The sequence below is a fragment of the Andrographis paniculata genome, unplaced genomic scaffold (genome assembly GCF_009805555.1).
Source record: "Andrographis paniculata isolate CXL003 unplaced genomic scaffold, ASM980555v1 Contig80END, whole genome shotgun sequence".
Lineage (NCBI taxonomy): Eukaryota > Viridiplantae > Streptophyta > Magnoliopsida > Lamiales > Acanthaceae > Andrographis > Andrographis paniculata.
Window position 1 is genome coordinate 4,171,498 of NW_026137618.1, and position 26,838 is coordinate 4,198,335.

The following is a 26,838-nucleotide window of genomic DNA, read 5'->3' on the forward strand; positions in this document are numbered from 1 at the left end:
ATTAAAATATATATTTAAATATTCTAAAATTATATTGCTGTAAAAAATATATAATATGAATATCATTTTGTAAATAATAAATTTTTTTATAATAATAATTTTATTTATTTATAAGTAATAAAAACTAATTTATAAAATATATAAAGTTTTAAATATTGATAAAAATATTTTTTAAAAAAAATACTATATAAATAAAGAGGTTTTTAATTAATTTATATTTGTTAAATATATATATTTGATTTAATAAATTTTATCCAAAATAAAAATATATTCATGATATTGAACAACAAAAATAAAAAATAAATCAATTAAAACGGATAAGATATAATAATTAATAATATAATAAAGGAGTTATTTGTTCAATTAATTTTTTATTTGACTCGATTTTTAACATATATTTTATTTTATTACAAAATATTAGTAATATGCAATATAAAAAAAATTTTAATTTCGAATTACTGTTTGCATTTTCTTTTAACTAATTGTAGATTCCACTATTTAATATAAATAGTTCTATTTTATTATACTTCCTCCGTCTCCAATTCATCTATCTATTTATTTTTTGCACGTAATTTTAAAAATATTAATATTATATTGAGTTAAAGTATAAATAAAGGTAAAAAGACTAAATTAACTCTAATGACATTTGTGTAATATATTGTAAATTAGAAGAGTATTTGTAATGTTAAGTAGATAGTACAATTACTAAAAAACGAAATGGATACTTTATTATAGAACGGACCAAAATGAAAAAATTGATAGATTGTTAAGGGACGGAGAAAGTATGATTTATTATTATATTATTATTTTTATATTAAAACGTATGATAAAATTGTCTCTACTTACTACCATTAAAATATAATTATTTTTTAAAAAAGAAAATTACATAAAAAATAATTGTATGTATTAACATGTGACGGAAGGACTATTATATTTTATATTTTAAATACTATTCTTTATATTTCACATTTAAAAATATTGTAAATTAAAATATTAAACAAACACAATATTTGTTTTTTCACTAGACAATTTGCACTATCTTTATAATTACTTTTGTTCCAAACGTTACATCTAATCCCTATTTGAATCAAATACAAATGAATCGTTCCAATATTTTTTCCTTACAAAATATGGTTAGTTTTGGAGTTTTAATTTTGACTTTTTATTTAACCAATATGATTATCTGAGATAAAATAATATTATTTTCGTCCGACTATAAGAGTTTCATTTATTTTTTGTGTATTGATCTTTGTATATTAATTATTATATCAAAACGTAAGTACAAATTAAGAAAAACTTGCAAAAATACTTCAATTATTGTCTTATAATACTAGTTTAATAAAATTTTTACAAAAAAAATTATACAAAATATAAAAATATTTTTAATGTTAAGTACAATAATGTAAAATATAAATGTGACCCTAGACGAATACAGAAAATATATTTCTATAAGAAAAAATATGTTACTATGCCGATAAAAAAAAGTAAAACCAAATTTAAAACTTATGATAATTTACTAGTAGCTTTTTTTTTCCACCATACATATGTATATCAAGATTTTATATAAATGTACGATATTTTATTTTACAAAATAATTAAATATAAATTATTATTCAAATCAAAATTCACTAACAAATCAATAATCTAATAATAATCTTTTATTTAAAGGTAAATTAGATGTCGAATCTAATAATAATTTTTTATTTTTATAAAAATAAAAATAATATTTTAAATAGGGACAAAGGAAGTATAATTCATTATTCAAATAAAAATACAAAATCAAACTCCAATAAACAAACCAATAATATAATATTTATAAAATCAACATATTATTGAATAACTCAAAATATATTAAAAATATCATTATTTGAGTCGAAATTACCTTTGTTATTTTTTTTCAAGTCAATACCATGCCAATATATAATTTTATTTTTGTTTAGCTAATAAAATTTTTCATAATACCTTTAACATATAAAATAACACAAATATTTTATATATAAATAATCCTCATCCCTTGGCAAGGGGAGTTTGCTTCAACGGTAAAGAGAATATATTGTAGCAAAAAATAAAAATAAAAATAAAAATAAAAATAAAAAGGTAAACTGTTTTTTTAGTCTGTATTTGGAGACATTATCATTTTAGTCCATTAAGTGGAACCTACACAAACTAGTCTCATAAGTAAAAAATTTTTGTTGTTTCAGTTCTCCGGCGCCGGAGACACCCACCCGCGTGGCTCGCCGGAGGCCACGTGTCCGCCAGGTCAGCGACACCTGGCGGACACTTGGATTTTATTTTTTATTTTTATTTTTAAATTTTTTTTAAGAAATTATTTTTAATTTTATTTGCTTTTTTTTAAATTTTTTATTTGGTCTAATTAAAAAAAATTAAAAAATAAAATAAAATCCACATTTCCGTCCAGTGTTGCTGACCTGGCGGACACATGGCTTTCGCGAGCCACGCAGGCGTCTCCGGCGCCGGAAGACTAAAACAACGAAAATTTTTCATTTATGGGGCTAGTTTGTGACATACTCAACTTACGGGACTAAAATGATAAGGGAATCCCGTTACGAGACTAAAAAAACAGTTTACCCAAAATAAAAATTGCTTGGAAGCCCTTGGATGCTAACATTTGCCAGTTCTAGTTTTATTTTGAAATGTGAGTTTAATATATTATTGCTCTTAGCCAAACAAAAAAGTTGGGATCATTATTGATTATTCTTTAATGACCATTATTATGAACTCATCATATTATGAATCAAGTTTAAATAAATCGATTAAATTAGTCATCTTAAGAATATATTCATTCTTTTTTCAAGTCTCACTTTAAAGAAACCCTAAAAGTAATCATACGATGCATAATTATAATTATGATATTGTTGGGGTGCAAATACAAATCAAATGTTAAAAATTTTACTTAATTTTTAATTTTGACTCATATATATTGTTTAATTAATTGATAATTCCCATTTGGTACACTCGGTGATGATTTAAGAAGTAATTATTGGGTGTAAATCCCTCGGTCATGTGCTGAACAAAATTAAAGTTATAAAGACAATTTAATATATGGGTTTTAGTTCAGGTACTAATATGCAATTAATGAATAGGATGTTAATAACAACAATTTGATCCTTTAAAAAAAAATGTATATATATATATATCCTCTTTTTGATATTTTTTTAAACTTCGTATTTGTTATAAAAACATATGGAAAATTGTTTAGCCTTGATATCATCACAAAGGTGCTTCAAAATTTTGACAGAGAGATTGAAAAACAACATTATCGTCATTTTTTTTTTTGTTCATAGATTCTGCAGGTAAGTTTTATTTTACATATGAGTAAGTTCAGTTATGCATAAGAATATATATGTATTTGTAATCTTGATTTGACTTATTAATTTTCTATTAGCATCTTGCCTTCCAATCGATCTTGTTCTTTAAGGTCTAGTTTCAATTTGGTATCAAAACTTTTCTAATAGAAATTAAATTGCCAAATTAGGGTTATGCGATTTTGGAAATTTTCTCAATTGATGTTAATCATTGTTGATTAAAATTAAAATTATATCATATTAAAATCCCTTCGGTGATCTCGATGGCCGTATATTCCGACATATCCATAGTGTGTCGTAGCTTTATGCTTTTTTTATCAGATCAGGAGTTTTATTAGTATTTTTTTTTCTTATATGACTAGTTTCAGTTAATTAATGTTATAATTAATTTATGCACTAGCTGGATTTATATAATTTAACTTTTTAATAATTTGGTGAGTGCTTTAGTCACTAAAGTGGCCCATTCTATATTCTTTAAAGATCTCAATTATATTCATAAATGTTTATTTGATATAGCATCATCAATGATATTGAAGAGTAACAAACATTTATAGTTAATAGTCTATAGTTACAACGTACATCCAAAGATGACTTGTATGTTAGATTAAATTTTTTATTAACATGATAGAAGTTGTATGAGTGATGCAATATTGTGTTTGATTGTTGTGTTTAGATTAAACCCAAAGGTGAATTTAAATGCTACATGTATATAATTTCTTTTTAGTCTGACTTGTGGTTTAAATTCAAAACAACTAACATGTGAGATGTAAATGTTTGCAGTGATCTCTAATATGTCAAATGTGGTTGCTAGTGGTATTAGGTTTAATGGGCGAAACTATGATGACTGGATTGAGTATGTCAACCTACATGTTAGCCTCTTGGGGATTGATTCGGCTCTAGTTATGGAAGAGTATGCTAAACTTACTGATATCAATTCGGAGGCAGACAAAAACTTGTGGGAGGATTGGGAGAGATCTACTAGGCTTATAATGAGTTCTCTTAAGCTTAGCATAGCACCAAATGTTAGGCCTTCTATGTTTGAGACTGAAAATGTGAGGGAATTTATGGCTGAGATTAAAGAGTGTACTATAAAAGACATTATGGATATGTCTATAGTTGCTACTCTTATTGATAATCTATCAAACAGAGAGTACACTATTGCTCAGTTAATGGAGGAACACATTACTTACATGGTAAATTCTTACAACCAGCTGAAAAGCTTGGGTAAGATCTTAGTGAGCGGGTATTGGTGGAGTTTTTGCTGAAATCATGTAAGGTGATAACTTAAAGAAATTTCGAAGAACTTACAGCCAACTTAAGGGAAAATGGTCTCTTTCGGATGTTAAGGTTATGCTTTTACAAAGGAAATCAAGGCAAAGGGAAGACGTTAAGGTTAAACTTCCTCAAGCCAATTTTGTTTATCACGGTGCTCCAAATATTGGTTCTAGTGATGGCAAAATCCCAATTAAGAAAAAGAAAATTAAAGGGTAGCAACCATATAAGGTGCCAATGATAAAGAACAATGTGCAATTGCAAAGAATCCAAAATGTTTTTGGTACTATAAACCTGGGCACAAAAAGATTGACCGCCTAAAGTGAAAGAAATGGTTTGCAGATTGAGGTATACATTTTGTTTCTGTATACTCTGAATCAAACATTATTTTGGTTCATTCTAATACTTGGTGGTTTGACATTGTTGCAACCACTCATGTTTCTAATGTCATACAGGGTTACCTGAACTTCCAGCAAATGCCGGAAAATGAAAACTTTCTGTTTATGGGAAATATGATGAAAGCTAGAATTGAAGGTATGGGGACATATAGAATTGTCTTGGATACAGACTATTGTCTTGATCTATAAAAGTGTCTATATGTTCCTGATTGCTCTAGAAATCTTGTGTATGTTTCTAGATTGGATGTTTTTTTTATTTGAATTAAAGATTGGACATGGTTGTTTTTCTTTGTATCGTGGAACAAACCTTTGTGGTACTGGTATATTGTCAGATACTTTGTATTGCTTCAATCTAAATCTATATTTTGTTAATTCCCTATTTAATGTTGAATGTGATGTTGGTATGAAAAGAAATGCACTAAATGAGTTTTTTGATGTCTTTTGGCATAAAAGACTCGATCATATATCCAAAGAGATGATTTTGAGACTAACTAAAATTGGAGTTTTGTCTCAATTGGATTTTACCGATTGGAATGATACTTGTGTAGACTGCATTAAGGGCAAGCAAGCTAAACATGTATCAAAACAGGCTGTCACAAGTAGTAGATTACTCGATTTAATACATACGATATTTTTGGTCCTTTCGATGTACTATCTTAGGGCGGTGAGAAGTATTTCATCACCTTCATTGATAATTACTCTAGGTATTGTTACCTTTATTTGTTGCATGAAAAATTTCAATCAATTGATGTCCTTCGAACTTTTATTTCAGAGGTTGAGAGACTGCTAAGTAGAAAGGTTAAGGTAATACGTTTGAATAAAGGTAGTGAATATTATGGAAAGACATCGGAAGCTGGACAAATTATAGGTCTATTTAAGAAACTCTTTGAGTCTAAGGGTATTTGTGCATAATATACAATGCCCGGATCACCAAACCAAAATGGTGTAGCGGAAAGGCAAAACCGTACATTGATGGAAAATGGTAAGGAGTATGATAAATGATAGTTTTGTACCTATTAAATTGTGGATGTATGCATTGAGGCAACCGCATATATATTGAATAGGGTACCCAGTAAAGCAGTTCCTAAAACACCTTATGAACTGTGGACATCCAAGAAGTCCAATCTAAAACATCTTCACGTGTGGGGCTGCTGCCAAGCTGAAGTGAGATTATATGATCCACATGAAAATAAATTGGATTCTAGAACCATTAGTGATTATTTCATTGGGTATCCAGAGAGGTCAAAAGGGTATAGATTTTATTGTCCCAATCATAGTGTGAGAATAGTAGAGTTTGGAAATGCTCGTTTCATTGAAAATGATGGAGTTCGTGGTAGTGTAGGAGCACGTGAGGTAGATATACGTAAGTCACCGATGTACCAAAATTCATCAAATAATTCATCTTAGTTTGATGTCCTTATTATTATAGAACAATCGCAAGGCATGAATATGGAACATAAACAATTGAATGCTCCAACTCCAATAAGAGATGTCATTGTTCAAGATGAAGAAGAAAATATAAAAGTTAATGAACAAGTGCAACCTCATGAAAAATAGCATTGAGAAGGTCTACTCGAGAGAAAAGACCAGCTATTTCAAATGATTCTATAGTTTATGCACTTGAGCATGAAAGTGACTTGAGTATTGATGATGATCCAATCTCTTTTGACCATGCCATGAGCAATGAAAATTCCGACAAGTGGTTGATAGCCATGAAGGAAGAGTTAAAATCTATGGTGGATAACAATGTCTAGAAAATGACAGAATTGTCAAATGATTCTAAAAGAAATAGTTGTAAATGGGTCTTTAAGACCAAGCGAGACTTTAAGGGCAATGTCAAGAGATACAAAGCAAGACCCATTGCCAAAGGTTACATTCAAAATGAAGTCATCAACTACAAAGAGACCTTTTCTCCGATTTCTAAAAAAGACTCTTTAAGAATTGTAATGTCTTTGGTGGCCCATTTTGATCTTGAGTTTCATCAAATGGATGTTAAAACCGTTTTCCTCAATGTAGATTTGGATAAAAGGTCTATATGGATCAACCTCGAGGTTTTGAGACCACAAGTGAAGAAAATTTGGTGTGCAAGTTGAAGAAATCAATCAACGGATTTAAAAAAGTTTCCCGACAATGGTACTTGAAGTTTAATGATACCATATTGTCATACGGGTTTGTAGAAATAACCGTTGATCGGTGTATCTACATAAAGGTTGTGGGAAACAATTTTATAATCCTTGTGTTGTATGTAGATACTATTCTTCTCGTCGCTAGTAATCGTGGGTTATTACATGATGTTAAAAATGATCTTTCTAATAACTTTGAGATGAAAGACTTGGGTGAGGCTTCTTATGTGATCGGAATAGAAATATTTCGAGATAGGTCTCAAGGAATTTTAGGATTGTCTCAAAAGGCTTACATCGACAAAGTCTTAATAAGATTTAAGATAGTATCATGTACGCCTAGCCCGGTTCCTATCCAAAAATAAGACAATTTCAGTTTATCTCAATGCCCTAAAAGTGAAATGAAGCATAAAAAAAAAGGATGATATCCATTAGACTTCTTTAGTTGGGAGTTTGATGTATGCTCAGACTTGTAGTAGACTAGATATAAGTTTTGTGGTGGGCATTTTAGGTCGTTATCAATCAAATCCCGGATTTTTTCATTGAAGAGCTGCAAAGAAGGTTTTAAGATACCTGCAAGACACTAAGGATCACATGCTCACATATAAAAAAAAAATTAATAACCTTGAGGTTGTTGGTTACTCATACTCAGACTACGCCGAATGTAAGGACTCCCGAAAGTCAACACTTGGCTATTTATTTGTTCTAGCTAATGAAGTTGTTTCATGAAAAAATGGTAAGCAGTCTATCATTGCTACTTCCATTATGGAGGTTGAATTTTTAGAATGCTTTGAAACTACAGTTCAATCGTCGTGAGTGCGCAATTTTGTTGACGGTTTAAGCATCATTGGTTCTATTGTTAAACCAATGAAGATTTATTGTGATAATATGGTAACTATTTTCTTCTCTAAGAATGATAGATACTCCAAGGGTTCCAAACACATGGATTTAAATTATAGTTAAAGAAGAGGTGCAAAATCAAAGAGTTCAAATTGTGCACATTGGCACCAATGAAATGATTATGGATCCGTTGACTAAATGACTAGCTCCCAAAACATTTATTGTGCCATGTTAGTAAAATAAGAGTAATTGCAAAGTCTTTGTATATCAGATGATTAGTCAAACATGTATGAGTTTATGTCTTGCACATTCATGTTTATTTGAAATTCTATATATCAATGTTTGTTTGAATTTTGCTTGTCTATGAGTCATATTTCAACTATGCATATTTTGTTATAACTATAGATGTTTGTTCTTATGTATAAGATGTTTTGGGATAAAATACTTTCAGAATTTTACCTTATCAAAATGTGGTTGTTTGAATTGAATTGACATGTGATACATAGAAGGAATCGGGACGTTTGTTAGGCTTGTGGCTGCTATGATTCGGTCGGTTTAGTTCATTTGAAATTATGGCTTATATATCATATTATTTAAATGAGCTCAAAATTTAGAAATGTGTTATATACTTGTCATATATGAATCAAGTGGGAGAATGTTAGAGATTTTACTCAATTTCTCATTTTGATTCATATATTTTTTTAATTAATTGGTAATTACTATTTGGTACATACGGTGATGATTAATATTATATTTAAAAAGTAATTATTTGGTGTAAATCCCTCCGTCCTGTGCCGAACAAAATTAAAGTTATAAGGACAATTTTATATAGGGTAAACTGTTTTAGTTTCATAACTAGACCTCCTTTTCATTTTAGTCTCGTAAGTGGAGCCTGTCACAAACTAGTCCCATAAGTGAAAAATTTTTGCTATTTTAGTCCTCCGACGCCGAAGACGCTCGCGTAGCTCACCGAAAGCCACGTGTCCGTCAGGTGTCCCTCCAGGTTAGCGACACCTGGCGGACACGTGAATTTTATTTTATTTTATTTTTTAATTTTTTAATTTTTTTTTCAATTGGATTAAATAAAAAAAATAAAAATAAACAAATAAAATTAAAAATAAATTTTAAATAAAATTTTTTAAAAATGAAAAAATAATAATAAAATCCACGTGTCCGCCAGGTGTCGCTGACCTGGCGGACACGTAGCCTCCGGCGAGCCACGCAGGCATCTCCGGTGCCAGAGGACTAAAATATAGAAAAATTTCACTTATGGGACTAGTTTGCGACAGGTTCCACTTACGTAATTAAAATGACAAGAGAGTCCAGTTATGGGGCTAAAAAAAACAGTTTACCCTTTTATTTATTGGTTTTAGTTCAGGTACTAATATGCAATTAATTAATAGCATATTAATAACAGAATGGCAGATTCCTTTAAAAAAAACTGTATATATATCCCCTTTCTGAGATTTTTTTAAGCTCCGCATTCTATTATAAAAACCAATCAAAAATTGTCTAGCATTGATATCATCACAAGGTGCTTTAAGGTAGAGGGATTGGAAAACAACATTATCGTCATTCTTTTCTTGTTCATGGATTCTGCAGGTAAGCTCTATTCTACATATGAGTAAGTTTTGTTATACATAAGAATATATATGTATTTTTAATCTTGATATGACTAATTTAATTTTCTATTAGCATCTTGCGTTCTAATCGCTTCCGCTCTTTAAGTTCAACTTTCAATAAACTCAACTAGTATAAGGACTTTTGGAAGAAGTCCAAAGATAAATTTATACTCAACTCAAAGTAGACAATATCATACTATTGTTGAATTGACACAGTCCCAACAGTTCCTTCTTGTGGGTTTGGCTTCATTAAAATTTGAAAAACAACTTTTGCTAGATTTGAGATGGTGATTGCGATGCACTTCAAGAATTGTGGAATTTGATGTAATCCATTTGTATGGATTGAGTTTTTGGTCATCAAGGCGAGTGCCTATTAGCAAGTCGGTTAGAAAGAGTGTTCAATCTGCGATAAATGTAAATTATCCACTGTCTAAGCAACGACTTGGATGAATTGCAATTGTCTAGGTACATGACCAAGGTTCTAAGGGGTGATGATAACTGATTCAACGAGAATCGGGTTTATTTCCTTTGATTCAACAACTAATAATAACACCGGTGCTAAAAAATCATTAAAATGTTAGTATTCTCTCCCTTTGGGCTAATTTTCAAACAAAGTGACGCGTAGTATATTTTCTTGTTTTTTGATGAATTGTAGGCAAATTTTAGTAAAAATAATTAAGAAATATCTCTATCTAATCCTATCTAAACCATCTTAGTAAAATACTTTACCTTTAAAATGTTATTCGTCAGTGAGTAAATAAAGAAAAATATTCACATTTCAGTTAAGTAGTCTCAATCACTACCCGTTGGCTAGATTTGGTTACTTTATTGGCTTATTGTTATTGCGACTTTCTTATTCTTGATCATTCTGAACAATGGATTGTAACTCACTAATCATTTTTACCGATGTTTTCCGACAATTAGGATGCAACGAGCATCTCTTATCCAAGTATTATAATTATATATTATTTTGTTGTTCATTTTTTCATATTTGACAATCGTAAAAAAATAAAAGAAAATTTTCTATTTATGTAGTTTAAACTTAGTAAAAATCCCTGACATTCGGTATAAATGTAAAAAAAAAAAAAAAAAAAAACAAAAGTACGGATATGTTATTGAAACTTTTCATATGTCAATCTGTACAAATTTTTTTTTTTTTTTTTTTCAAAATAGATTTCCGAATATATATTTTTATTATTATGTATTTTCAATATATATTTTTTATTATTATGTAGTATTAGCTAACACTTCATTACCTACAAATATTGTTTATAAACAATTAAACAATTGTCATGTTGTTGCTGTTATCAATAGTATTATTTGAGTATATAAATAGGTATGATATGTTAAATGAAGTCTCAACACTATTTGTTTTTAAGACTGTCACAATAGTTTGTTCATTTACTATTTTTAGATGCAACGATTTGTTATAAAATATTGTTAAAAATATATAATATGTATTTTATACATTTACAAAAAAAATCAACAATTCAATATAAATATATTTTTTATATTACTAACAAAATTCTCCATACATAATATAAAAAACACATCGAGCAGTGGTTATTACGACTCTGTTCATCCAATCCAATTTGTGGATTGTCATTCCCAAAAAATAATATTAAAAAATATAAATTACTTTATATAATAGTAAAAAGTGTGAGATATTTAATTTAAAATAATATTCTCCCTCGTCCACAAATTAACGTCCTACTTTTTTATTTGAAATGTCCAACAATTATTGTCTTCTTTTTATTTTTATACACAAAATTTACTCTTTTTTACTCTTACTCTATTTACTCTTTCATTTTCTATACGCAAGATTAAAGACAAATTTGTCATTTTATAACAAAAACTCTAATTACCTAAAAATACATGTAAATATCAAATATGACATTAGAAAATAAACGGAGGGTGTATTTTATATTTTCAATACAATTATCCGTACCTTAAACCAAAAGTCAAATCATAAAAATGCTTATTCCTATGCTACTTAAAAAGTAAAATAAAATAATCATCTAACCTTAGCAGATTTTATTATTCTTTCTTTTCCTTCTCTCCTTAGATCCTTTCAGCCTCGAAGATTATTACTCTATCCGTCCGTCCAGCTAGAAAGTATGCATATTTTTATTTTGGAACGTCCAATTACATAATAAACATTTATTAAATACCTAATTTTTTACTTCAAATACCTCTGCTTTGCATCATATCATTACTTTTAGTAGCAAAGGCAAAAATATCATTACATTACTTTTAACTACCCACTATAATTAAAATATTATTATTTCTTAGACACCGTTGTATACTTTATGTGTGACCGGAGGTACTATTATTTTTATTTTTTTTTTCATAAGAATACAATTGAATCTATTTTAAGAATAAGTAGAAACTAAAAATAGAAACCGAAATCAAGCACAGAAGCAAATGTCTACGTAATCTGAAATTTTGAAGCATGGGCAATTTCTCACCAAGTTCATAGAATCTAACAAAGGTATCCATTACTAATCATAGTAAATTGATCTTCCATAAATAAAATAAAAATACAAAAAAGATATGGATCATATATATAGTTCAAAATACCTCCCAACCGAGGTCGAGTTTCGATTTCGCGCTAAAATCTTGCGGGCGTGCTGAAGAAGAATCAAGGTCGATGCCCGCTGCCGGAAAAGAAAACAATTGGAGCACTTCCACAAGAGCTCCAAAAGTAGAGAGATCGTCGAAGTATATCTTCTTTTTATTGAATCCTTCCTTCTTCTCACTCAAGGAGTTTTATTGAACATTCAAGTTGCAGAAAAATTCCAAAGACAGCGCAAATGTGGTGAGGTGAGGTGAGGATGGAGTCGAACAGATTTTCTGGAAGTTATACCTCAAATACGAAAATGGGATACAATAAAAGAACGTGTCCTTGTGCTTGCCTGCATCGATGCTACCTCTGGCTTTTGAGCCTCTTAATAGCCATGAAAGTTACGGCAGCAGACAATGAGTACCTGCAAAATGCTTAAATATTAGCTCATCTCCATTAACTAAATGCGGAGTTTTATAAAAAAAAAAAAAAAAAAAAAAAAATCGAATTAGCCATGGTGCAATCCCAAGTAACAGGCTTGAATGGTATCAAACGGCGTATTTCAGGTAAAGAGAGAATGCCATTATGCTGTTAGCTAAAGAAAAAAATGCAGAAATCTTATATGAGGCGCCGGATAGTACAAGCTAACAGGAATCGATGGCCTAGAAATTCTAATCGAGGAATCAACATATTGAAATACAAAAACACTTTATAGTAACACAAAAATCGCATCAATTTACGGGACTTGATCATGTACCAATAAACAAGACAACAGTAGAAAGCATGGCCCTTAATGTATAGCGAAAGAATCAAGCTAAAGGGAACGATGATTAATTTCTATGTGATCGGAAGGATATAGATGAAACCACAAAATACCGTTTAATAAGAAAAATAACAGACAAAACGTAATCAAGCTAATGAAGTAGAAGCGTCAAAATGAAACAATCTATGAAGAAATAATTACCATGTTATTGTGTAGTTGAGATGGTCCTGTGGCATTACTGAACTGCGGATTAACGTACTAACATCCTTTGGGATAGGGTAAGGGTTACTTGGGTTAATTTTGTCATTTATATCTTCAATGTATAGTGTTTTCTCTGGGAGGCCACACGCACGAGCTATGGCCGGAACATCAACATAAAACCACTGAGCCGCATCAGGATCGTTTGCTGGAACAAATATACTGGGCTTCTCGCTGTCCCGTATAACTCCAGTAACTTCAACAGCATCGACAGACGGATGGTGATGCTGTCAGATTAAATGAAATGCAATGTAGTTTCATTATGGAGTAACTGAATTTATATTTACGACAAAAAGAAGGAACAACATTTTGATTTTAACCTCAAGAGTTTCTTCCTTACTCGACCAAAAGCGCCACCAAGATTTTCTGGGGCTCTCGTCAGTCCCTTGAGTGGAAATGGATAAGCTACTAGATGATGGTTTCTCTTCTGAAGCATCTAGTGCCTTATCTCTCCAACTCCGTGGGACCCACCCCCTATTGACTAGCACAGGCGATCCGACACTGCGAAAATTCAGCAACTAATCAGTTGAAAAGCATAAATGGAATCCTCAGTTTACATTGCACAACTGATATATATTTCCATTAGAAAATTTTGTAGGACGAAAAAATGTTTTATCATAGCGTCTCCTTTATTGTTGACGAAACTAGCTGAGTGCCAAAAAGAATTTGGATTTTCATAGTTTTGTCTCTTTTCCAAGCACGAATGCATTATCTAGCATTGCATGACTGTCTGACTTACAAGCTTAATCATATTATATATATGTCCACATTTAGACCCTAACCAAAGTTCTTTTTTCTGTTAAAGCTTTAAACATGAAACATCTTTTATTACAGGTGACGGTGGAAATGAGAACACAGAAGCTTTTTCTCTGAAACCATGGCCACATCTACGTAACAGCTTAAGTTGTCAAGATTGATCAATTAGTAAATATCTGTATTTGCAGTACTAACCACATTCCATCAGTAAACAGTCTATGGCCCATAATTATCTCCTAAATCAATGATCGAAAATTCATATATATAATGTTTGGCAATAACAAAAAAAAGCTAGCAAAGAAATTGCCCCTAACAGGTTGTGTTAGGTTCTCTCACTACGCAAATAATGACAATGGTAGCACTGTGTATGGTAATGATGATAGAAATTTTCGCCAAAAAATAATTGAAATGTTCAGTAAAAAAGTGTCGCAATAATAAATACTTACATTAAGCACAATAGCACAGATCTAATAATAAGCATACCTTTTGGGATCATCAAGGACTGGAACGAGGGGTGTTATAAGGTAGTATCCATTTTCAGTCACCCCAGAAATGCTCCTCGACCGAGGGCCTATATAAATTGACTTCTTCTCGTCAAAAACTCCTCTGCATTGGACTCTTCTAAATTTCAGGCTATCCAAACTTCCACTTGCAGGCCCAATTTCATTCCCCTTAAGCGGTTCGTCTCTTAGCCTACTTTGCTGGTACTCCAACTTTTTTATCTATAAGATATACCAAAAATAGTTAACTAAATAAAATAGAGAAAACTCTACTGTAAGCCTTGTAATTCAGCTGAAAGGAAGATATTGCAAACTCTTGTGCCTCTTATTCTTCCAAAAATCAGTCCAAAGAAGTTAATAGTTTCGCCATTGCAGAATACCGCCAAAATAGCAATTTTGAACAAGACATCAAGAATATCGATTAGGAAACAATGGACTACAATAAACATTAGAAAATTTGATTTGCAAATCTCTCGTTTAGGCTTTTAGGCACCCTGTATTGAATTAATATCACGACCAAAGCATTGCAGCATCTCAAATGATTATATCCATTCGTCTAGTTTTATTACGTGAAGTCTAATAACATTTTACATTTGTCCACTGCCATTCCTAGATATCACTCTTGGAACTACACACTGCAAAGCTAACACATATTGGCACGAAACAAGATATACAACTACGGCAGGAATCAACTCTTTGCACCAAGTTTGATACATTTTACACCATAGTACACTCTATTTCCAAACGATGTCGTCATTTTCGTTGCATATAAATTCGCAAATTCCAATCAGTTGTTTATTATTACATCTACTTATAGTCAGAATTTAAAATCCATATACATAACCATTCTTCCTCACATTAAAGATTATATACTCTGGTAAATTATTACAATTCAAACATCCTATCCTATAATACAAGTGCTTATACATTTCAAAATGGCAATCAAATCATATATATATATATATATATTGAAATCAACAAATATACAAAGTTAATTCTGTTACATACTAAAACTCAAAGTAATAAAAAGGGAACCTTTTCTTGTCTTCGAATGATTTGCCAAGTGCCAAGGCCAAATGTGATGGCTCCTGGTACGAACAACAACAGCTTTGACCATGTCGATCTCTGTCGTCTATCTGAAATCCGTACATATATATATCAAAGCACAATTCCGTAAAAGGGAAAAACAATAGATCATTTCTACGGAATAACGAGAAAAGAAAAAGAAGATAAATTCCTGTTTCTTCATACAATATCATTGAGAAAGTATTAACCAGAAAGGGTGGAGTGTCGGAACGCCAAACCAGAAAAGAAAAGACGCATAACCTTGTTGCTGAGGTTCGGCAGACGCGGCAGGAGCAGAGGTGGAAATGAGAGAAGATTTCTGGAGAAGGTTGGCAGGGATCGGAAGAGCCGGCCGGCGCCGGAGATTCTGAGTTAGGGTTTTAGAGAGGGACATGGTGGTTTGTACGGCGGAGATGACATCAAGAACGGCGTCGTATCGAGAGGGTTTTGCTTCCACTTTTAAGGCTTTTATTTTCTTTTCTCAAATAAATATTAGGGGGAAAAATGTTATTTGTCTCGAGTCTCAATTGTATACTTTTCATCGATTTTTTTTTTCTTCAAAAATAACAAATTAAATATTTATTTTTTATACTTTTATATTATACTACCTCCGTCCGATAACAAAGTATCATTTTAGTCCATTACAAGTATCAATTTTTTTAGTAATTATATTATTTACTTAACATTAAAAATACCCTTACAATTTACAATATATTACACAAATATCATTACATTTATATCACACATATTAACAAGGTTATTTTAGTCGTTTCTACTTTGTTCCTATTATAACTCAATATAATACTAATATTTCTAAAACTACGTGAAAAAAACAAATGGATACTTTTTTTGAGACGGAGGGAGTATTAAAAATTAACCCAACTACCAAACAAACACATCCTAAATTAACAAATTTTATTATAGGCTGTTTGGTTCAAGGACTTTTCTGATGTGATTGGAATTTTGCTAGTAGGATTTATATGTGATAGGATTTACTGTATATCATGTGTTTTGTTGGGGGTGTTTGGTTTAAGGATTTTAATTTTTGATATTTTAAATGATGTAATTATCCTTTCACGAATTTTATTTATTGTGATAAATTAAACTTTACATCCATTTTTTTTTTCGTAAACTTTATTTTTTACTAAATTTTGTGTATTTTAAGAAAAAAAAAATTAATACGATTTTCGATTAATATTAAAAGATATAATATATATTCATACAAAATATATACTATAATATATAATCTATATTCTAAAAAATACGAAAATTTAACTATTTTTTATACTCTCGACATTCTTTCTCATATTTAATATAAATAAAAAATTTAAACTAAAAAACAAAACTAATACACCATTAAAATAAATTTAAATTATTAATTGATATTTTAAATTATTAATTTATTTAAATTATCATTGGTAAAAGAATTAAATATATATAACATTTTTATAAATAAATATATAATTGGTAGTAGTATGCTTAAATATAATATTATATTTTATAAACCAATAAAATATAATTTAAATATAAATATATATTTATATACATTTAATAAAAGGAAAAGAAATATGATTTTTTTATGGGAGGGTATAATAGTAAAATAAAAAATACAATAACATAGAATTTTAAAATAACAGTAGTACACTGTTACTGAAAATTCCTACATTTGCAGGATTTTAAAATCTCACGTACTTAAAATTTCATTATCAATTTTATAACCAAATCACGAAATCCCACCAAATCCACAGACCAAACAATTAGGGCCAAAATTTCTACTCATCTCTCTTAAGGTGTTTATATTTTCAATTTGTGTGTACGGTTTTTTGGAAAAAAATTATATTTTTTAATTATATTTTAACTTTTAATTTTAATTGGATGAATTAATTATTTCAATATTAATTTAAAATTATTTTTATTATATGATAATTATTTTTACTAATATATTTTTTATACTCTTTCAAAACTACTGTTGTATTGTATATTTGGATTATTGCTTTTTTTTTTTTTTTTCTCCCGTAATTAAGATTTTTTTTGTCTTGTTGGTTCCATTCAGCTCCCCTCTAAGTACTTTTGTTTGGTGAATGGTGGCAAGAAATTTTTAAAAATTGAAAATATATAAATCAATAAATTATAATTGTTATATAAATATAATATTATCATAATTATAATTTAAAATTTAAAATGCGATTAAAGTGCATAATTATATTTTCAAAAATAGAAAGGATAAGTTACGTGGGACTGACGAAAATAAAAAATAAGGACAAATTATATGGGACGGAGGGAGTATCTATTTAAAGACATTAATAGTTGATAAAATAAATAATATAATATAAATATATATCCAACTGTATAAAAAAAAAATTATTTCTTTTGTTATGTAATTAGGATTTTTTAGTAGTGTTGATTCTTTTTTTTCATATAAATTTTTGTTGTTTTCAAATTTAATTTGAAAAAGACATTCCATACGAGTACTCTAATTTTTTTTTTTTAAAAAAAAAATTCTCCTTATCAATGTAAAGATTATGATTTGTTTTTTAAATTTTTTTTCACACGTTTTTTCCAAAAATATTACTCCATATTATACACATTCAATATTTTTATATTATTTTATATGACAAACTTAATTTGAATTTTGTGAATTGATTTGCTTGACTAATTTTTATTAATATGAAAGTTTATATGAATTGAATTCAAACATGATAATATATGTTCTAAGGTCTATTCAATTCAAATATAATCATGTTTATTATATTCATTTTAATTTAATACTCCCTCCCCTAGCACCACACTTCACACTTTTTTTGCGTCCGTCCCATTGCACTTGACACCTTTTTATTTTTATTAAATTTTATCTACTAAAAACATAATTAACAATTACTCCTATAAATTAATAGAATTAAATATATTTTCCAAATATATAAAATTAATATTTTAAAAGCACTAAATATAAATAAAATTAAATAGAAATAGAAGACGGATCTCTTCCTCCCAAACGCCGTGGAGAAAACCTAGCCGATCTCTTTCTTCTCCGAGATGTGCGAGCCGATTTCCAATCGGTTGCCGCGCCGCCGCCGCCGAGGGTTTCAAACGAGGTAGATACAGACCTCACAGGTACGTATTTCTCTTCGACTAATTCAGTTGAGGTTGTTCTCGATACTCTTTTCCCTGACGAATCGGCGGTGTCGGCACTTGATGACGACTCATTCTCCTATGTGGCTGAAACAACCATTGAAAAACAGTCCCATAGCCATATCGACGGATATATTTCTTCATTTTGTCCAACTTCACCGTTGCGGTTCAAACGCCCGTTAACTATATTTGAAGGGTTCCAATTGCTCCATTTTCCTTCCATTTTCACACTGTGAGATAACTAAATTTCAATTTTGTACTTATTGTTAAATTATTTGGTATGAGATTTCTAGGTTAATTTTTGTTTCTGTGTTGCCTTCCTCAGTTGGACATGATGAAAATATTGGTTAGTTCTCTTAATTTGATATGATAAATTTATTATGAATATGCCTAAATTTTTGTAGAATAAAGAAATAGTTGTGCTGCCCTTTTATTATTATAAGTATGTATGTTGTATTTATTGTATATGATAAAAATAATATTTCGGTGACAATGAAATGTCACTAAGTGTTTCATATGACAATGATGTGCTATTTTGCTGAATGTAAATTCTTTGGCCATTTCTTTTTTATTGCTGGGATGATCTATAAAAAATTAGAAAATAGGTTCATTAACATCCAATCTTCTAAACATAGTAAATGCAAACATTGATATATAATAAATTTGATTGTGCTAGTTTGAAATACTAGTACAAAAACAAATATAATTTAGTATTGATGTAATGTTTTAAAATTGTTGTGTTTGTTTAGAGATTTGGATTTTTGGTTAGAATTTGAATAATAAAAAATTTGAATTGAAATAATTATATAATATGATTTAAATAAATATTGATTTGATATTTTAAATATAAATTTAATTTTTAGTATAATATAAAAAATAAAAAATATATGTTTTTAACTTCATATTTTAATGGAAAAAAATTTGGTTTGGATAGTGAAAATCTTTCAAGATCCTCAAAACAAACATATAAAATATTTAAATATCACAATACAAAGAGTACTTAAAATATTAAAAGAAAATAAATTTGAAATCTACAACAAATTGAAAGATTAAAATTTATCAGCATTATCAAACAAAATAAATTTGAAGTCTTAGGATCTGTTTCTTTAACCCCAAATCCCAAATTTTTACTATTTCGATTCTACGTTTCCCCTGTAAAACTCTCTCGCAAAATATTTCATCGTATATTATTTTAATATCAAATTCAAACCAAAATTTTTTAAATTACATCAAAAAAAACATACCCTAGACTTTATTCTTTTGTAATTCCAAATATATATATATATAAACTATTTCCTTTCACAAAACATCACTTAAAAATATTATTTAAACAAAAATTCAAATCTAACAACCCATTCTAAATCAATTTCAAGCTACACACCAAACAAAACTAATTTGCCAGTCATTTAAAATACTTTTAACCAAAACTAATAAATTAGATAATCATTTTAAAAAATACTACTCCCTCCGTCGTGTGTATTTATTTGACCGAGCACGAATTTTAATAAAAGTGAGTAATAATTGTTACTTTTTTCCTTTTATAGTAAAAAAATGTACAAAAAATGTAATAATTGTTTACTTAAAAAAGAAAATAGAATATTTTTCAATGACAACCTAAAATGGAAAGTGAGCATAGATTTGAACGATTGAGGAAGTATTAACCAAAATCCCTCCATCCTAACATGCCTTAGTTTATTCAAATTAAATGCATTCATTCTAACACCAAAATCACTATAGTTTCTGAATAAGGGACAGGTAAATGCTTGCAATCCAGAAATGTATAATGTGGTTCACCTTAGCATATACCAAAAACAAGTAACCCAAAATTTGCCTCCATGTATTGGAAATAATTCTAACACAAAAGAAGGTGTGTTAATACAACAAGCTTTGCATCAAAAATCCTAAACTCAACTCAAAGCAACTTAATTACTTACCACTTTTGGTTCGGCCCAAAATTACGTATGCACTCCCGTTATTTGTGTATCTCTACGCACAACACCATTGCTCGGCTTAGACTGGCGGGAACTCAATAAGGTTTCTTCCACAAATGATCATCGTTGTTGTCCAACACTGAAGGTGTGGGCCGATCAAAATTGCATCTCTTGCAGATGGTGTTCCGACCGAAATTCAGGAAATCGCATCTGCAGGTAGGATTTATTGTGATTATTGAACAAAGTTTTATGTCAGGCAGACAAAAGGTAGAATGATATGGCAGAAAAACCGTGTTACTAGACTCACTTGGGGCATTCCCAATCCCCGGGTCTTAGCTCCCTCTGAGGGCGCGGCTCCTCACACTTGTAACATTGTTGGTTTTTTGCATAATTGAAGAAGGTACACCTGAAAGACAAGAATTCGGACATTGAAAAAAAAAAAAAAAGAAACACTGATGAATGAAATACAATCAATAGAATGTCGTAAATATTTAAGACGAAGTAATGATACCTTGTCCAATAAGGACATCAAAATAAAAAGTAAGCCATTTTCTATAAAAGTGCTGTAGATATTCTCCCTTACAAGGGAGTGTCGCATCCATGTCCGACTTAAATACAACAATATTGGTTATTTTGTGTCTTTAATGTCCAAGATTCCCTAAATATTATCTAAAATATACCCCCTCCGTCCCGACTAAGGTGTCCACTTTACTGTAAACACGAAAATTTAGGAAAAATATAATTAGTAAATACTTAAACATGTATTTGTGAAAGTAATTATCGAATAATAAAAATAATTTAAGATTAAAATTAAGATATCTAATTAGTCTAAATCAAAATTTAAAAAATAAAAATGTATAATTCTTTTAAAAAAAAAAAACAACAAAATAAATGGGATAGACGAAAATAGAAATGTGAACATTGTAGGTACGGAGGGAGTACAATATTTACATATAACAACAATTCAACAAAAACACACAAAACATCATTCTTTATAATACTTTTACGATTCTTCGGACCTTACAAAAAACAAACAAACAAACAACAAACACGTTACTTCCATTTCATAGAGCACTAATGGTCCAAGAAAGGTTAAATGGATCACTTCAATTCAAGGTCACATATTCAGAGAACCATTTTCATTCTATATATATATATAATTTAGATGTTAAAGAAGTTCATGTTCAATAAGATTTTGTTAGCCCAGCATAGTAGAATTCAAAATCTTTTATTTTTGTTACATTTTATTTCTTCCTCTTATACCAAGGTTCCAATTCCAAATAAAGCATTTGTGCCTTCGCAAGTATTCTTAGAACCGCACAGTAGCAGATACCTTGAAATCCCGGCAAGATATATAATATATTCTAAAAACTATAAAAACATGGGAAGAAAAGGAAGAGGCTTTCAAAATTAACACTACATGGTACAGTAGTTATTTTTAACAGGATCGAAGCTAAGATGTGCAGTAAACAACAAACGAAGGAAGAAACATTCCTATATTTCTATGATTCATCAAATGTACAAACTGAAGTTTTCTATTATGTGAAATTGTCAATTGAGTCCCTCAATAAATGAATCCATTCAATCTTTGTTTTTGCAAAACCTAGTTCAATTTCTAGCCTCCAAGATAACATTCATCATTCAGCATGTGTGATTCAATCATAAAAATTAGAACAGGTTAGCTCATTTCTGACACGGTCAGCTTGTGAGTAAAACTTCAACGATAGTAAAGCAATCTTGGTTACATACTCCTTAGTTCAAGAACTTTTAAGGTTTCCAAACATAAGCAACATGTTAAGTACACAAACTTGTTCCAAATCATTTCAAAGCGGCCTATTCATAGAATCGTTGGACTCGAAGGGCCAAGACCACCTCTTGCAATTCAGACAAAAACCTGACAAGTCTAAAGAAATCAGTTTTATCTTTTAAGTCAAAATCTTTGGGCTAGGAAATACTAAAGATCCAAATACATCATTCCCCTAGACTGTTGCACAGCCATCTCACTTCTGAAAATTTTTTATTTAGTTCAGCATATTTCGGCAGATTTATACTCCCGTCATCCCAAACATGGTACAACATTTGGTCTGACACAAAAATTTAAGTGGATATTATTAAGTAGTATAATTTGAAAATTAGGTAACATGGTAGGAGAGAGAAGTGTAAAGTTATTGTTTTATTTGTGTGATATAATGAGATAAAGTGTGGTGTATATTTATTAAGAATAAAATATAGTTAATTATTTCCTATTTCGTAATATTGCACTATGTTTGGGGCAGATCAAAAAAAAAATATTGCAAGATGTTTGGTACAGAGAATACTATTCATGACTTCTACTTTTGCATTGACTATACTCATAAGAGATACTCTTTCTGTCCCATATAATTTGTCCTTATTTTCTATTTTCGTCCGTCCCACATAACTTGTCATTTCCCTTTTTGGAAAATATAATTATACACTTTAATCACATTTTAAATTTTATATTTTATAATTTTTTAAATTTTAATTAAACTATCTAATTATTTTAATATCTATACTTGTTTCTATTATACAATAATTATTTTTACTAAAACACTTCTTAATTACTTACTAATTATATCTTACCTAAATTTCCGTATCTACATTAACACACCCAAATTACATGGGACGGAGGGAGTACATCATAGCAGAATCATACTTTTCAAGCCTCAACAAAATTTAAATTTGGTAAAGCATATTTCATGTCTGCTTCCAAGCAAAGAAACATAAAACCTTCTTTTACCAGATAAATTTGACAGTGTCACATGCCCCTCCATATTAAACTGAGTCCAACCACAAGAACAGGGTTCATCAACTCATTAACATATTTTCAAAGAGATATGACACACTATGAGTAGATAGCGCAACGTTCTTAGATTGAGTTTGTAGTGACCAACTAGTAAAGACCAATGAATATAACTATCAAAATGAATTCGATATGCCAGTGGAAGCAATTTGTAAACTCACCGAGGACAATCCCAATCTCCTTTCTTCCTTTCATTCGCAGGCCTCTCAGTTTTACAGTTCAGGCATTTCGTGTTTTTTGCAAAGTTCATAAAATTGCACCTGCAGTATATAGGATGGTGATCATGTTGTGGTTGTAATTGGAAATTACAACATTCAAAAGAATCTACTAGAAAATTCCACAAAAGCAGAAGTATCGCAACATCATGAGTCACAAGTATATAACACAATTCCTAAAGGAGTTTTTGGATTATGGATTTGAATTTTTGAATAGGAAAGTTTGGAATTTGAATAATTGTTTGATGTAATATAAACAGGTGTTGATGTAATGTTCAAAATTGATTTTTAGTATAATATAAAAACTAAAAATATATGTTTGATTTGATATTTTTGGGGAAAAAATTAATTGAATAGCGAAAATTTTTGAAAAATCCACAAAAGAGCACAAGCTAAATTACTTTTATAGTGACTAACTAGTCAAGAAGACAATATAACGATCAAAACGAATTACATATGCCAGTGACAGCAATCTAAAACTCACTTAGGGCAATCCCAATCCCCTTTCTTCTTTTCAGGACTATTATCACCTATACTTATTGGTCTCTCAGCTTGACATTGTAGACATCTCACATTTCTCGCAAAGTTCACAAATTTGCACCTGTACAATTGGTAAAATATCAAAAATTAGAATTTACTAGAAAATCCGCATAAAAACAATATGATTTGGACCGTATACAAAGGAAACAGATTCCAAACAGAAAGTATAGCAATCAGAGATGTCTTGGCAGCATGTCGACAGCTCTTACATGGTATGTAAGAAATTACGAAAGACAAATCCAATCGCCTTTTTTCCATCTCCATTAAATTATGTGCTCTGGGTACCTCATACCCACAACCACAGTATAGTTTGCTCATTTAAGAGTTCAAGAAGTTGCGCTTGATAAGCATATTAGAAAAATATCAACCAGGGGAAGTTTGAGCCAGTGATATAGTGCAAGCTGATAACATCAGTGTTGTTTGACAGACTGTTGAAAAAGATATGCAATGTAAATTCTTTAATTTTATCTATAACACGGATTGTATACTTATAACAACTTTGATTCTATATTACCAAATCCAAAATCAGTTGAAGTATCTCTGTGAGAGTGAATATGTGCAACAAAATCTAAAACTTCAGATGACTATAACCATGTTGTCACTAAGATCATGACATCATTAAGTAGGGTCAGAAAATGAGAATAATTTCTCCAAATCAAGTTAAGCAATATAAACAATTATACATAACATATTATATTTCACCCTTACTTGCTGCACGGCCAATCATTTGAAGTCACAAAAACATATTTTGGGTTTTCACCATCTGAAGAACGAGAGGACTTCTTTCTTTGCGGAGTCGAAGGAGGAGCTTGAATATTAGGGTCACGAGGTGTATCTCCAAGCTCAATCAACTCTGAGAGCAATTTCCTTGCGGATGATTCGATAATCTCTCTCTCTGCCAGTTTATTTTCTCCAAAAACAGTGGCGGACTGCAATGCACAGATAAGTAATATTCGGACCACATCTACAGTTCGTGCATCACCTTCACCATCTTTTAATAGACAAAATGCTCTATCACATGACCTAACAAAATTGCATGGCTCGCAAACCTGAAGTCAATTGAAAAAACAAATGAACCACATGATAAAAGAGTTGCAACCTCAATTCTAAAAACAGAAATATATTCTAAAGGATGCAAAAGGCACACTTACAGCTGCTTCATCAATTTTCAGATATGCTCTCAACCTTTTTGATGAGTTAACGGCTTTTCGATAAAGAGTAGGACAGCCTTTCTCTACAACTGTTTGAATATCTTGAGTGGATAATGATCTGCAACAAAAAATAAAAAGTTCTTCAATCAGACAGACAACATCACATATTAAGCATCATTTGTTGCTAACGATACAATCAAACCCCCAAGTAAACAAATGAGCCTTAGCACTTTCATTTCTCAGAAAACAACTTAAAACCTGCAAAGATGCTATCACTATATCCAGTAATGTCCCAACTAAACCACAACCAAAATAACAATAAATACAGAATTATAGTATTATTGAGATACTTCGAGGATATCGAAAGAACTATAGCAATAAATAACAGTGTCCCTCTTCATACAATTATTAGCTTCCACCAAATTACATTTACTTACAACAACGGAAAACAACACACCTTGAAATTAAATTGTAGCCAAGCACAACAAGCATGAAATTTTTAAAATTATACCTCGAAATTAAATTGCAGCCAAGCACAACAAGCATGAAATTTTTAAAATTATACCTCGAAATTAAATTGCAGCCAAACACAACAAGCATGCATATTTGTAATCATACATTTACTTAAGAAGGTAAGAACATTGGCAGGTAAATGTGTTTGTTTGCATTTTTGCACTGTAAAACAGCAAAATAATTCTTCTCCTAAAACTACATCACATCCACCACTTCCATACTCCAATTATAACATTACATCTACAAGCCCATTTCCCATTCAAATCATTACTCAAACCTGTTGATTTTCCATTTAGAACATCAAATCCAAAACCTATTCTCCATTAAAGAAATTTCAATTCCAAAACATCCAAAAACATCCTAAACAAAATCAGACAAGAACGCCCACTCCACGTACACAAAAGAACACCAAATGAAAAGTCCACAAATGAATCACATTCTAAAATTATAAGATCGAGACACTATTTCACTGAACTAAACAACAGGAAATACTAATAATACACAAAAAGAATAAGGTGGGATGCAAATACTTGAAAATGTCAAAACGATCGCGTCCGAAGCTCAAGCACGCGTCCTTAACCAACTTCATATCATTGTAAACAGAAGCCCCCGCATTATTACTACCACTGTCACCATCTTCCGAAGCAGCTGCCTTTTGAGTAAGGTAGCCTTTAGCCTTCAAGCTGTCAACAAATTTGATCCATTCTGGCCACGGATGGGCAGGAGCTGCGGGAGAATCCCCAGTAGCGAGATTAGAAGCTACAGAATCGAGAGAAAATGCCGCCGAATAGGAACACCTGAACCGTGTGGAAGGATTGAAGCAAAATATATCAAATTTTGGGGAAATTTGAGCGGACTTGCGGGAGTTACGTAGAAATGAAGGTCCTAGGAGAGCGAACAATCTTGCAGAAGCCATATTTTAGCTCGATTCCTTGTGGGCTTGTTCAATTTTCCGGTAGGGGTTTTGGAGGGTTTTGCAAGGACGGAGATGCGGCTCCGCTGTGCAACTGATATTGGGTGGAGAAGATAAAAGAATTTAAAAATGAAATACTATA

At 30.3% G+C, this 26,838-nt stretch overlaps 2 protein-coding genes across 2 annotated transcripts; both read right to left on the reverse strand.

Annotated features, from left to right (window-relative positions):
- Nucleotides 1–11,993: 11,993 nt before the first annotated feature.
- On the reverse strand, nt 11,994–15,965 carry LOC127240839 (surfeit locus protein 1). The gene is made up of 6 exons (XM_051259669.1): nt 15,745–15,965; nt 15,454–15,554; nt 14,402–14,640; nt 13,483–13,663; nt 13,106–13,389; nt 11,994–12,565 (listed from the first exon to the last, which is right to left on the reverse strand). Exons 1-6 carry the CDS (start codon nt 15,875–15,877, stop codon nt 12,505–12,507), a joined length of 999 nt encoding a protein of 332 aa, XP_051115626.1. The 5' UTR covers nt 15,878–15,965; the 3' UTR covers nt 11,994–12,504.
- Nucleotides 15,966–20,389: 4,424 nt separating this feature from the next.
- LOC127240832 (zinc finger protein VAR3, chloroplastic) lies at nt 20,390–26,796 on the reverse strand. The gene is made up of 7 exons (XM_051259653.1): nt 26,314–26,796; nt 25,271–25,388; nt 24,828–25,168; nt 24,064–24,180; nt 23,526–23,624; nt 20,851–20,949; nt 20,390–20,753 (listed from the first exon to the last, which is right to left on the reverse strand). The coding sequence occupies exons 1-7, from the start codon at nt 26,697–26,699 to the stop codon at nt 20,639–20,641; spliced, it is 1,275 nt and encodes a 424-aa protein (XP_051115610.1). The 5' UTR covers nt 26,700–26,796; the 3' UTR covers nt 20,390–20,638.
- Between the last annotated feature and the right edge of the window lie 42 nt (nt 26,797–26,838).